Source organism: Eleutherodactylus coqui, chromosome 10 (assembly GCF_035609145.1).
Source record: "Eleutherodactylus coqui strain aEleCoq1 chromosome 10, aEleCoq1.hap1, whole genome shotgun sequence".
NCBI classification, from domain to species: domain Eukaryota; kingdom Metazoa; phylum Chordata; class Amphibia; order Anura; family Eleutherodactylidae; genus Eleutherodactylus; species Eleutherodactylus coqui.
The window spans coordinates 133,692,958-133,706,846 of record NC_089846.1 but is presented as its reverse complement, the minus strand read 5'-3'; the positions used below and the strand labels follow the sequence as shown (position 1 = coordinate 133,706,846).

Below are 13,889 nucleotides of genomic sequence, written 5' to 3'. Positions count from 1 at the left end.
TGCTCCTTGAACTGTATTATTGATATTGCTGTGCCTGTATTATCATGCCATGCATAGAGTATTACTCATCCTAGAATTCAGTTAGCTGTAACTAGCAATAGGAGATTCTACAAGAAATGTAAAATTGTTTGCTTGTTATTTAATATCACCCATTTTTTTATTTCTTAGTTTGCAAATAAATACTGTATATTTTTGTAACTCCGTCTGCTGCATCATAGCCTGAATCTGCCCTGTAATACCGCCACCGTGACACAGCTTATTTCCCTCTTCTATGTTGTTTTTCTGCATGCAGAAAACTGAACAATGTATCGCCCCATGAAAACAGGCAGCCATTCACTTAGGAACAACTGTCTGCTTACTGTGAATTGAGGCCGGATCGTTCTGCGGCCTGCTCTGCGTCCATTCAGTCAGTGATGCCCGTTCCAGGACGATTACGCTAGGATTACTGTAAGGCTTCTGTTGCCTGACAGATCGTCTTATGTAAAAGCTCCCTTTGACTGGCCAAGTAGAGTGATATAAAGTGCTACGGCTGTCGGCATAGAGCCAGTATACAGTAAATAGGCATAACGCATGATGACAAATGGAGATAATCTCGATAGAGTACATGGCAATGTGACAAAGCCTCCACTTACTCCCAATACTGTTTGCTTGGCAGTTCCACATGGTCCAGCACCGTGGTGTTGGCGATACAAAGCAGGTTATTGTCTTTCACCCAGGTTAGATTTGTTGTAAGCGTGTTATTATCTACGGTTACATTGCAGAGGCCTGACAGGAGAGAAGTAGGAAGATACTTTAATATAGAGCGATGATAGTTCACAGTCAGATGGGTACGACCTTCACATGCAAAGAGTTACGGCAGAGGATAATTGCATCTAATTAAGAATTAAATAATAAGCCCTTGCAGAATGTATCAAGTGATTTAAGCCTGTTTATTGTGCGATCCCACATGGCGGATTTTGGTGCAAATCGTCATCGAAATCCGCATCAAATTCCATACCCTTTGGTGCAAAGTTTAATGTAGATTTCACCCTTGAAGGGGTGAGGTTTGTTGTGGATCCATGGTGAAATTGGTTTTTGCCATGGTTTTGGTATGGATTACCCACTGTGTAAATCCTCACTAGAGATGAGCGAGTATACTCACTAAGGGCAATTGCTCGAGCGAGCATTGCCCTTAGCGAGTACCTGCCCGCTCGAGATGGTGAGTAGCGGCAGTCAGCAGGAGGGAGCGGGGGGGGGGGGGGGAGAGAGATCTCGCCTTTTCCGCTCCGCTTTCCCCCGCAGCTCCCTGCCCGCTGCCGGCACCCGAACCTTCCGTCTCGAGCGGGGAGATACTCGCTAAAGGCAATGCTAGCTCGAGCAATTGCCTTTAGCGAGTATACTTGCTCATCTCTAATCCTCACCAATTCTGCTACATGTCAACATACCTTTTATGGAGAAGTTTATGGCAAATTTTGGCATGCAATTTCTTTTTTATCTTTGTGACAGTCCAACATTCGGAAACTTTATTGAGGTGTGTGCCGTTTAATAAATTTACTGAATGTCTGTTTAAGACTTGCAATAATTAAAGAATCCCCCCATTGCTTTCTAGTACTAATCAACTGAGGTCTTGATCCATAACAAAAATCTATTGAAATGAGTCCATTAGTCCTTCTTCCTTCCATGTAACCATTTCTTTTGAGAAGATTGTAACTTATTTCCATCCCTTCTGTATTCTTTTTGATACACTATGTTGATGCAAACATTCATGAAAATGTTTCCATTGTCTGATTGTGGTTCCTTGGGCGCATTAATGGAAATAATTCCTCATTCTATCCATTCAGAATCTCACCCTCCGTGTATACAGAACATGAAGAAGTCAACTTTTAATGACATCATAATCTTTGTTACTATCCTTGCATGCACAGGCTACGTCATCAACAAGGTAAGCTAGGTTATTTGTGAACCAACTCCTAAGAAATAGGCCATAGTAGAAAGCGATCGGCTCTAAGGACAGCTCTACATGGGCCCACTGGAAGACCCTCGGGTTCTTGGGTGGGCCAGTGCAGCCCTTAACTCTTCAGATAAAAAAGATCTATTACTGTTCAGTCTTCCTTACCACCATTATACAAGAAAGGAATGATTGAAGAAGATGTGAATCTCATCATTTGCCTCACATTAATAACTAGTTTTAAGTTTTAAACATATATATATATACTTAAATCCAAACTAAATGTAAGTACTATAACCGGATACCTCGTGTAGTCTTGCTGCATTTGTCATCAGACCATTCGAAGCAATCTGTCCAAGGTAAGACTCTTTGGAATGAAGCAAACATGTAATATAAGCTGTAAGCGATGATGACATTGTAGTAGATGGATACCAGTGTACTGATGAGCACCATCGTGATGCCAACACCTAGGGAAAAATGTAAAAAAAACTTTAAAGGGGTTTTGTGGAGCTTTAAGATCTTAGGATTGGCCATCAATGTCAATATCAGATGAGGAGTCTGGCTTCCAACACCCCAACCAACAAGATGATTTAGGCAGTAGTGTCAGCTACTTCATTGTTTACCAGGCACAGCTTAACACATTTTGTCGTGGCTATGCCGGATAGTGCAAATTTCTGCAGCTAAGTTCCATTCAAGTTAATCATACTGGGCTGCAATACCAGGCACACAAATTATATAGAGGTATGCCTGGTATACAATGAAGAGGGTGCAGTGCTCGCCTGAGTGCCACAGCCTTTTCAAACAGTCTCATTTAGGCATTATTCACCGTTCTTTTTTCCCCCTGCACTTGGTACATATTTAAGAAAAATCTCCGAATGCATATGGCGAATGTACTGTATAGTCTCTCCATATAAAACTGTATACCATACACTATTTTGGCATAGGTTAGGCCCATTATAGTCCATATATTGTGAACATAATCCTACTGCAATAGACATCAACTTGCTCTCGGATCTCTGTGCCAACATAGCCTGAGTCAGAGTGGGCGTCCGAAGATGTGATTTCTTTTCCAACTGTAAAGAGTTAATAGGAAGTTCAGCCTGGATTGTACATTGTATATTGTGCACAGGAAGCGACATGGCCCGATGCCACGGATCCTGTAAAACTGGAGAGAGTCGCTTAGTATATAATAGAACTGGAGGATGTCATTTTTTTCCCCAGCATGCAGATTGCATGTGGGGAAAAAACGTAGCATGCTCCATTTTTCTGCGGATCCTGCGGGGTCAGTTTCCATTAAAGTCAATGGAAGCTGTCCAATCCGGGTCACACCGCCAGCTGACATTGTGGACATGCCGCGGATCCGCGGGAAAGCAGGAGACTTTTAAAAAGGAAAAAGCGATGGAGGAGACCCCGCCACGTCCGGACAGGTGAGTAAATGTTTTTTTTGCCTAATGTCTGCGGGCACGGCTGGAACCCGCTGCGGGATTCCTCACTCAGAATCCGTGCGTGCCCGTGGACGTGAGGCCTAAGGGCCCATTTACACCAGCCGATGATCGCTAAAATAAAAAATCAGTTTAGCGATAATCGGTACGTGTAAATGTGCGCCCATCGTCCGCTTTTCGGGCACTGCTGGCTGATCGTTAAATACAAGCTAACCTAAAAATCTTCCCTCACTTTTATCAGTAGTTCTCCATGGGGTGTGCTGATAGCATTGTTTCTCCTTGGAGAACAAAGGATCTGAGCGCAGATAAGAGCCTTGGGCTATTAGCTGCATTCAGGAAGGCTTCATTTGCACACTTAATTGTTGTTTAAGTAGCTGAGTAGCTACTTAATACTTTATGCAAAATGATCGCTCAAAGCTGTCACTCACACTGTAAATGGGCCTTAAGTGAGGATCACTGCGATTGTACAAGTTAAACCCATGGGCAGTGCCACCATGTTTTTTTGCCAACTTCCTCATGCTTCTATCGAAAACAAAAACCAAGGAAGCGAGAAAAAACTCCCATGAACCCTACATACAGGAGAAAGTCAATAACCTCCATTGTTTCCATCCAGACACTGACACAAATAATCTTCTGAATGATTCCATTGATGTTGTAATAAGGGCAGAAGCCACTATGTTTGATGTGAGTAGCGAATATTAACCCCTTAGTGCCAAGCCTATTTTTCGCCTTAGGGAACGAGTGATTTTCTGTGGCTGCAAACAATTTTTTCTATATTTTATCCATAATTATTGTCAGCACGCGGCACATTGGCAGCACAGGACAAGATGGAGAAGACGCCGGACAGGTAAGCAGGCCTGGCACAGGGTCAAACTCCGCTACAGGAATCCTGCATGCAGGGTCCGACCCGCGCATGTGCAGGCGGTCACGCACGGGTCACCAGCCGGGCACCGGGTCGAACACCGCTGCGGGAATCCCGCATGCGGGGTCCGACACACCCGTGTGCAGGAGGCCTTCAATGTATGTGTTTGTGTCTTGCAATAATTATGTATTAGGATTTAACTACATATTTTGCACAGTCTGTGTTCTGCAGCTTTCATATCACTATATAGAGATCTGTCAGTGAAGCTGAGCCACCTTAAAGGCTGAATTAGACACAACGATTTTCGCTCAAAAATCGCTCAAAGTCATCTTTTGAGCGATAATTGTTTTGTGTCTAACTGCACTGACATCATGCAGTTTTCGTTAAGCCGTCGCTGATCGCTGATGTTTCAGCGTGCTGAAAGATGACGATGAGCCTTATCAGGAATTCACAGTGGGATACAGATGATACTATTGTTTTTGCTATATCCCGCTCACTGAAGATAGGCGGGGTATGAAGAACACAGCAGTCCGACCCTGTTCTCCATACCCCGGTCAGAGTGGGATTTGAAGAACACAGCGGTGCAGCTGTGTTCTGCATTCTCCGCTCGGAGCACTCGGCTATTTAACAGCCGGGCGCTCTGAGCAGACAACAGCTGGATACAGAAGTTAAGTGGGGGTGGCTCCGCTTGTCTTCTGCATCCTCAGCTCGGAGCGCAAGGTGATCGCTCAAAGTTTGAGCGATCACCTTGTGCTGTAAAAAGCACACAATGATTATCACTCAAAAATCGCTCAAAAGATTTTTTGAGCGATAACAGTTGTGTCTAAACCCTATGTTTCATATTCTCTTGCATTCTTATCAGGCAATTTATGACCACAACAAAGTTTATTTTTGTTGTTGTCATACATTAGTTGATTAGAACATGCAGGAGAGAATAGATAAGGACTTAAAACCCAAACCTCTATCCAGATATCCTACTGAGAGTTACTGCAGTGTCTATATACAGTGATATATACAAGCTGCAGAAGACAAACGGTACAACAGTTTTCATCAAACCCATTGCAACAATGATTATCAGCCCAAAATACAAACATTTCAGTGGCAAAAAAATATTGTTGCTCAAAGGTGTCCGTAAATTTTAAACTACATGCCCAAAATACATCCCACTAAATAATAAACGGTATTAGGGTAGTATGTCTCCACCGGAAGTATTGGTTGACTGAGCTGAGCTACAGGTAACACCCAGGTCATGTCCAAAGATGCTGATTAACTCCTGCACACATACCTTCAGAGGTTCCCGAGTGGTCAGCACGCCCACATCCGAGCTGAGTGACGAGGCATGAGTGGAGACATACTACACTAGTACCGGCATGCCTATACATCTCCTACACGTCTCCTCATACACACATGTACCGGCCATCCCTCTGACACCTCACACATCTCTGCTTCCGTCCCCTCTCCATCCATCTCTGCTCCGGTCCCCTGACAGCTCACACATGTCCGCTCCTGTCCCCCTGCTGGCCCCGTTCTCACTGTCCATACCGCCCCTCTCTGGACATCTCCACTCCCTGGCGGCTCCCTCTCACTAAGGCACACTTAAAGCTCAGTGAACATCTGGGCATCCAGACCATAGACAGCCGAGGCTGCTCCCTTCTCCGACGGCAGACACAGGACCATGAGGAGGTGGAGGACGACGATCGAGGCTGTACACCGCCAGGTCACCGCCACCGCACAAATGTCCTGTCCACATGGGATGCTTTGCAGATCACACAGGTGCTTGGGAGATGCTCTGCAGCCTAGGCTGGTGCCCACATCAGACGCTCTGCAGTCAACACTGGTGTCCCGATGAGATGCTCTGCAGCCTACACTGGGGTCCTGCCTACATGAGATGCTCTGCAGTATGTTCAGATGTTCTGTCCACATGGTACTAGTGTAATGCTAGCTGCTTGGGAATCTGCGAAGGTGTGTGTGCAGGAGCCAATCAGCAGCTTTGGACATTACGAGGCCGCCCAACCCATATTTCTGGTGGAGACATACTACACTAATAATGTAATAAACATTTCCATAGAGATGTCCTTAAATAGCATAAAGGAGCATTCCCCATATTCTTGAGTCATGCTCTGTTTTACCTGGACTCTTTTTTTTTAAGACAGAAGGCCAGCACTTTACATAACACAGTGTATCATTTTTGCTCAGAGTGTCCCTTTACTGTTACATCAGTGGTAGTGATTGTAATGCTTATAAAGGTTGAAGTACATCAAGATGTCATGGAATCAGAAAAAAGAGCTAGGACAACTCTTCGGCAGTACTACCAATGTTCAGGTACCTTGTAAGAGTGGTACAACCTTCCAAACTGAGATTGGACCTGAGCTGGAGAATTGCCCCATGGCGCATTCCAAGAAGAAGAGTGGGAGGCCGGTGAACGCAAGCATAATTGTGTACGGTATGAGAAATGCCCCTGCAGGATAGAATGTATTACAGCATTAATATACTATATTATCATATCTATGTAATAGGAAACATATATTACAGCAAAACAGAAAAAAGGCAGATGGAACTTTACATAGACTTTCTCTGGATCAACGCAGCTGGACACAATAACACATAGAACCTGTTAGGCCTTTCCCAATTGTAGTCTTTATGACATTATATCATGTTAAATAGCGTGAATGGAAAATTACTATTTAGAGATCCCATAAATCTCAGATGTCATCAGGAAATTCCATTATGTAAATACTTGTTTTTCCTCCAGGTGTAATGTTCTCATTAAAAATTAATGAATGTCTGTTGGTTTAAAGGAAACCCGGAAGGTCCTAGAGGCAGGTTTGACTAGTAAAGGGGATCTTGGCCATTTCAGCTGCATATGTTCTACCTTATATATCTGAAACAGACCATACTTTCAGCATTGGGATATTACTTCTACCATTGTGCTCTTGTTTTGTGTATCTTGTGCTGATTTAGTTTAAGAAGATTTTTAAATTATGCATATGTGGCCATAAAACACTACGGCAGATCCCCATAAAGGCTATATGGATACAAGACTTGTGAACATGAGAAAAGTAAATCAGAAAAACTTAATTTCCCTTTATGGGAAAGTGTTGTGGGCATGCTCCATGCCACAGGTAGTAGGCTGTGCAGAGAGGGCAGGAGGGAGCAGGAGCTCAGCTGTTCCCATCACATATTTTCTGTATTGTGATCCTGTTTTGTCTGCTTCCACCTGCATAATGGAGATGTTACATTTAATTCCAATGCATGGGAAAACTAAGGCAGAAAACAATTTGTTGCCTCTATGTGAGAGAGTTGTGGGCATGCTCCATGGCATATTCAATGGCCCCTATGAACAGTGGGGGAAAAGGAGTAATAGCCAATGTGTTCCTATCATCTGTTTGCTACTGTCCGACCTTGAGTTATCTGCTTCTAGCTTTATAATATAGATGTTACCTTTCACTGTAATCCTACCCTATGAAGACAATGGGTTCATTTTGACCATGCCACCCCAGACAGGGCTACTTACAGTTCAGGCATAGTGTCCAGGGTGAAAACAGCAATAATTCAGGATTTTGCTCTAATGACATGCAAGATAACAAAAATAAAAAAATCACAGCAATTTGTGCCTGTAAGGGGTGCCAAGGATCCATGATGGTACTTAGGTCCTATTTTAATGGGCAAATGTGATTTTGGTCAGTAAAAAAAAGACCAATTTCACTGCAAGTGGACGTGCATTTTACATCATTTTTTGCATTTTTGACACGTAAATGTCATCCAAGTGCAAACCATTTTTCACACACATGAAAGAAGGTGTAATTTAAAATTTTCTATTAAAGTCAATGGGTGCGTGAAAAGGAATGCAACACACTAGCATGCCATGTAAGTGCATTCTGATTTTTTTTATGCACCCATTGACATAAATGGGCAATTCTGGCCAGAGAATCAAACCAGAATAGGACATGCTGCAATTTTTTTTTTATTTTACACAGACTATCAGTCCATGAAAAAAAACACACATATTGAATTTAATGGGCCTGAGCTGTGTCCGTTTCCAACGCAGATGGAACTTCAATGAGCTGAAACAAAGAGACTAGTAAACAACTGCCTGTTCACTGGTAATAGACATGCACGGCTGGGGGAGATCTCCGGCATGAAAGCACAGGAGTTTTAGTCATCAGGATGACTGTCCCATGTAAACTAACTCTAAACCCTTTAGTATAGGAAGGATAGTAGTGTCATGTCCACCCAGATGTGCTGGAACCGTAATCCACCGATCTCGCATAAAAACACATAAACTGCATGAAGACAATAATAAACTAAAACACAGGAACTCTTTCCGAATCTAAATAACTTCAGAAATGGGGACCTGCCTACATGCAGGCAATTCGCCCTGACAAGGACGTACTTGACGTTGGTCCTTGGTTAACCCTACATGGGACAGGGGAATAACATAAGAAACACAAACTTAGCTTTGTGATGCAGCAGGCAAATGATAGGTCCAGGACCAAGCTCTGACTGAAACCACAGTCAGAGATAGACTGAAGATTCAACGGCAATTCAGTCCAACATCAGCCAGATTAAATAGCCATGACAATTACCCACAGGTGTGGCTAAGCATGTCTCACCTAATACCACATCCATCAGAGCCAGAAGATGGAGAACCACCTCCAAAACCTGCATCAGACAATAAGCATGGCAGCAATCCCAGAACTGCCGAAACAAGTAGTAATAATAATGTTAATATTTATCTCTATTGCACCAACATATTCACATATTCCACAACACATAAATCATAGTTTCTGCAAAGTAGCAACTCAATATTGTGCAGAAGCCAAGAATGGTATCACAATGAGTAAAATGTACTGTAAGCTTGCTATAAATTTTTCGGGTGCCAACTATTGTATCTACTTGTGGAATCCTCTGTCTGCCACAAGAATGTACGGCATATCCCTGTAAGAGGTATGAGCGGGATATTATAAGTGGATTTGTGGGCCGACTGAATCTTTACGGACTGTTACACTAATTATTCCCTGACTGATATATATCTACATTACTGGCTCCAGTATACGGGATCTATTGTCTGATGCTTATTGTGAAAGTTTAAGTAAACATGCAAACGCTGTCACTAATTAACTGGGCATAGAACAAACAATGTATCATCCATCCAACAATACTTCAGTTACTCTGTCAGGATTAAATATATCATCAATCATGGGAATACAAGAGCCACATAATACCTCCTTCAATACTGACCCTTATGGGGTTCAAAGTATTACAGAAATTCTGTAAATATGCAAATGTACATAGTAAGATGCGACATAAAAGGATTTCCCAACATGATTTCCAGCCTATCCCTCAACTAGCATAGGTCAGAAATGCTATCTTTTCTCCTTAGGGAGAGCACCTAAACGGTGAGTTAGGAGACTCAAATGGCCATGCACGCTCCTCTGGGTAATATGCAAATATTACAGCAGTATAACAAATAGCTAGAAAAAACATGCTTGTCTCATGGGCAGCTGTATGTGGCGGCTCACATGTATACAGCCCACAAAACCATTATATCCTAGCAAAAGATAACAAGATACCAAAACCGTACAGAATGGTGCTGACAGCAGATTGCAGCTACATTCCTTTCACTATTTCAACTTTTTACCTTTCAGTGGGTTGCCATGGTAGTCGGATGCCTTACAAAGGTCTCCAAGAATGCCATGTAACCTTGCCTATTAGATCCTGCTTCTGGCAAGGTCTACTGTTTTCCTTTAGTAGATATAGTGCACTGCACTACATAAGTACTGCACTGTATTGTGTATATTAAAAAGTCACATGTACTTTGAAATAGTACCAATGTAAACAACAACTTAGCTTGCAAAATACAATACCTCTCACAGTGCCATTGGTGGAGAATTAAAAATGCTGTGGGTCTTTCAATGTGGTGACGCAAATGTATTCTTTAAAAGCAGTAACACGTTAAAAACTATACAAAATTCTCGTTGATTCGCTGCATGCGTTTACACAGGACTATTCCCACGGGAATCTGAACAATAATCGCCCCATGTAAAGGGCCACAAGGCTTTACCCTTCTCCATCCACATATCTTCAGTAACTGCATGATAATGAAATCCAGTTTGGTGTTCAGAATTAGAGATGAGCGAGTATACTCGCTAAGGCACTACTGGCTCGAGTAATGTGCCTTAGCCGAGTATCTCCCCGCTCGTCTCTAAAGATTCGGGGGCCGTCGGGGGGCGGGGAGCGACGGGGAAGAGCGGGGAGGAACGGAGGGGAGATCTCCCTCTCTTCCCCCCGCTCTCCCCTGCTCCCCGCCGCAACTCACCTATCAGCCGCGCCGGCCCCCGAATTTTTAGGGACGAGTGGGGAGATACTCGGCTAAGGCACATTACTCGAGCGAGTAGTGCTTTAACGAGTATACTCGCTCATTTCTATTCAGAATATGTTGAAAAAATAAACAGAAAGTAAAAAGTTAAATGGTTAATCTAATGACCGTTCCATTATAATGAGTGACTGTTTTTCTTGTGTTTTAACACTTTAATTTACTTTGTGCTCAATATATTGGGAAAATGGTAAATGGGCCAGAAGACTGATTCATGTTCTATTTCACATTAGTATAAGTGAACACACGGGTCGGCCTCACTTCCGGATAGCGTTAGAACAATCGTTTCTGGTCCTTCTGTGAGGGATGAGATGCCGCCTTTCCCATTAGTTAATAAATTGCTTATTGTAAAGTTCCCATAAGTTTTTCTACAATAAGTTCTATGGAAAATTGTCTTTACCTCCTCCATTCTTGTATGCAAGATAAGGAAATCTCCAGACATTCCCCAAACCCACGGCATAGCCAATCATAGACAGCAAGTAGTCTGATTTCCGGGACCAATTTCCGCGCTCCTTGTTTTCATCGTTGGAGTCCACATGAGAGTCCTTGAGAAGTAACATCACAATTACACACATGATATAATGTATCATAAACACAATCATCCTTTATCAGATTGTAGCTGTCGGATTGTTGCAGTAATGGTCTCGCATGCCCAGTGCCCCTCCATTCACTACTGGGATTTGTGCTTAGCCATTCTCATACTCCATGAGGGTCTCAGCAGTCAGACCCAAACAATGAAATATTAATCACCTATCCTGTGGATTTCAATGGGAGCTGCACCTGCAATACCAACCCGGGACGCTGTGCTACGGTCAGTGCTTTCTGTGCAGTTCGTAGTGGCAGTGGCTTTGGGAATCAGCTGATTGGCAGGGATCCCGAAAGGTTGATCCCTGCCAATCATCTATTGATGAAAAAATACAAAAAGTCCCGAACGACCCCTTTTACCTTTATTTCTGTATGTAAAATCCCAAGATGGCTGATGAGAAACAATAACAATAGTAAATAACTAGCATGCAAAGCAAATACTGCAGCGTGATGCGCACAAAACCCTGGATACAGGTAGAAAATAAACTAGGGCACATACCAAGACAATGCTAGCATAAAAGAAAAGGACAGCCATTATGTGTCCCATACAGTAGGAGCAGGTCCCTCCAGAAGATAATTGTGGTCCTGTATAGAAAGCAAGGCAACTAATCAAGCATCTGTTGGAAAAGAAAGAACCAGATATAACTGTCATTATACAGGGGGTGGACAAAAATATGGAAACACCATATGAAATGCATGGGATTTTAATCATTAGCACTGAGCTGTCCCTTTGACCCTTGCTTGGCTGAGAGCTTTCCTGCCAAATGTGTGCTTACTTAACCTCTTGCCCTGCTCTGGGTGGTTTTGGGAGCCAGCTGGTAACAGCAGCTGAGTGGCTTAACCCCCTGACCAATGGAACCTTGTTGCTCAGGCAGATATTCACTTCTATGATATAAATCATATTTCAATAAGCATTTAGAAACCGATTTTATGACTTGCATTTCGTACAGTGTTTCCATATTTTTGTCCACCCCCTGTATATGCCTACTGACTATTATACTCTAGGGGAGAGAGCAGGGTGATTACCCAACTATGGAGATCCTTTCACACTCCTGATATGTAGATTCCATGTACTCAAAATATTTTCCAACGTGTTTCACCCTACCAATACAGGTGAGCTACCACTGAGCCCCCTTGTGCATCTGCCTTATGCAGCATAGCAGGCCACGACTCCCGCTTTCGGTGCCCTGTTATAAGTAGTGTTGCACTGTTATCACTGGACGTTTTTCTTTTTGTGACTTATAGTGGCCATTTGATGTGTACAATTTTAATAATTTTGGAGAGCTAGTTATTCAATTTCTATTGAAGTAGTAAGTCCTCTGATAAGCTCATATCGGTAGGGTGAAATGCAGTAGGACATATCTTCATTACATGAGACCTATATGTTAGAGGTGTAAAATAGTTTCCAAAAAAGAGTTAACATAGGGCTGCCCTTATCAGGGTAATCATCCTGCATTTTCCTATAGAGTATAATAGTCAATAGGGATATATAAAGAGAGTTCAATTCTGTTCCCTTTTTCCCCAGATGGTTTACTAGTCACCCGACTTTCTATACAGCACAACAATAGTCTTTTAGAGGGACCTGCCTCTACTGTATGTGATGTGGTAAGAATGTTCCTATTTTTTCATGCTATTGTACTACCGGTATGCATCCTGCTCACTTTTCCACCTAAACCCAGGGTTCTGTGTCCCCCGCGCTGCGTCCTGAGCAACGTGTTTTGTATACAAGTTCTGTGTTGTCCTTGTTACTCTGTTAGAACTATAATAAGTTTGTGCGCTCATGTGAGGGACTGTAACTGACAAGCCCTGAGCTGTGTATACATTCCTAACCACCAAGTTTATCTGACAGAGGCTGTAGTTACACGGACAATATTCACACGATTGCAAGATGCGCAGAACCTGCAGGTGAAAGAACCCATTATCTTGAATGGCTAAATGGCACTGATGGTGCAAGAGCAAAAAATCGCAGCGTGTTGTAATTTGAGTGATAACACTGCCAGAATCACCCATTGTTTCCTATGGGAGTGTGAAAGTGTTGTATCGCACTCGCATTCGAGTCTGTTGCGTTTTTTCCCATTTCAACAACTCGAACCACGTGCGTGACATGAAAAATATTTTAACATGAAAGCGCATAGCAGAAGTCTGAAATTGAAGGTTAAGTGAACATAATATCGGTCATATTTTCTCTGACCTATACCACGCTCGCCTGTGTGAATACAGCCGCAGGGCCGTCCGTGTTTGCAGAGCATTTGGGGCTGTGATTTGCACGGCCGCAAAAAGCAATGAGATACAACCATTGATTTTTAGTTTCCGCTAACGTGATTCTCACGTGATATTACTACGCGTGAGAAAAGATGGGATTGCCCTATCTTTCGACTTTTTTTTCTCCTGCGCAATTTGGCCACTTAAAAAAGAAAAAGCCTATTCACTGGTTCATGCACAAATACGCTCCGTTGCGGCGAGTGTTTTTGTGCATGTGCCCATGCGTTTAAGCTCTGAGTACTGAGCAGAAGTTAAGTTGCTGCATTTGAAATGTGTGTCTGTATGCCATTCTTCTTTACCATCCTGCAAGGCTTCATCCCTGCCAGGCGCCATCAACATGGTGGCACCACTTTACATTACTAAAGCCTACAGATAAGGCAATGAATTTGCTGTAGCCAACATGCAAAGCCCAGTATTTGTTGTGGCTTATAGCTA

General features: G+C 43.0%; 1 protein-coding gene across 1 annotated transcript in view; it reads right to left on the bottom strand.

Moving 5' to 3' along the window:
* Positions 1-13,889, bottom strand: part of LOC136579840 (sodium- and chloride-dependent neutral and basic amino acid transporter B(0+)-like) — a 40,355-nt gene that overhangs the window by 25,045 nt on the left and 1,421 nt on the right. Inside the window, exons 2-5 of the mRNA XM_066579894.1 lie at positions 11,008-11,152; positions 6,558-6,689; positions 2,233-2,394; positions 633-765 (exon numbers count right to left, since the gene is read on the bottom strand). Of these exons, the coding sequence (XP_066435991.1) occupies positions 633-765; positions 2,233-2,394; positions 6,558-6,689; positions 11,008-11,152 (572 nt within the window). The remainder of the gene's footprint in view (positions 1-632; positions 766-2,232; positions 2,395-6,557; positions 6,690-11,007; positions 11,153-13,889) is intronic.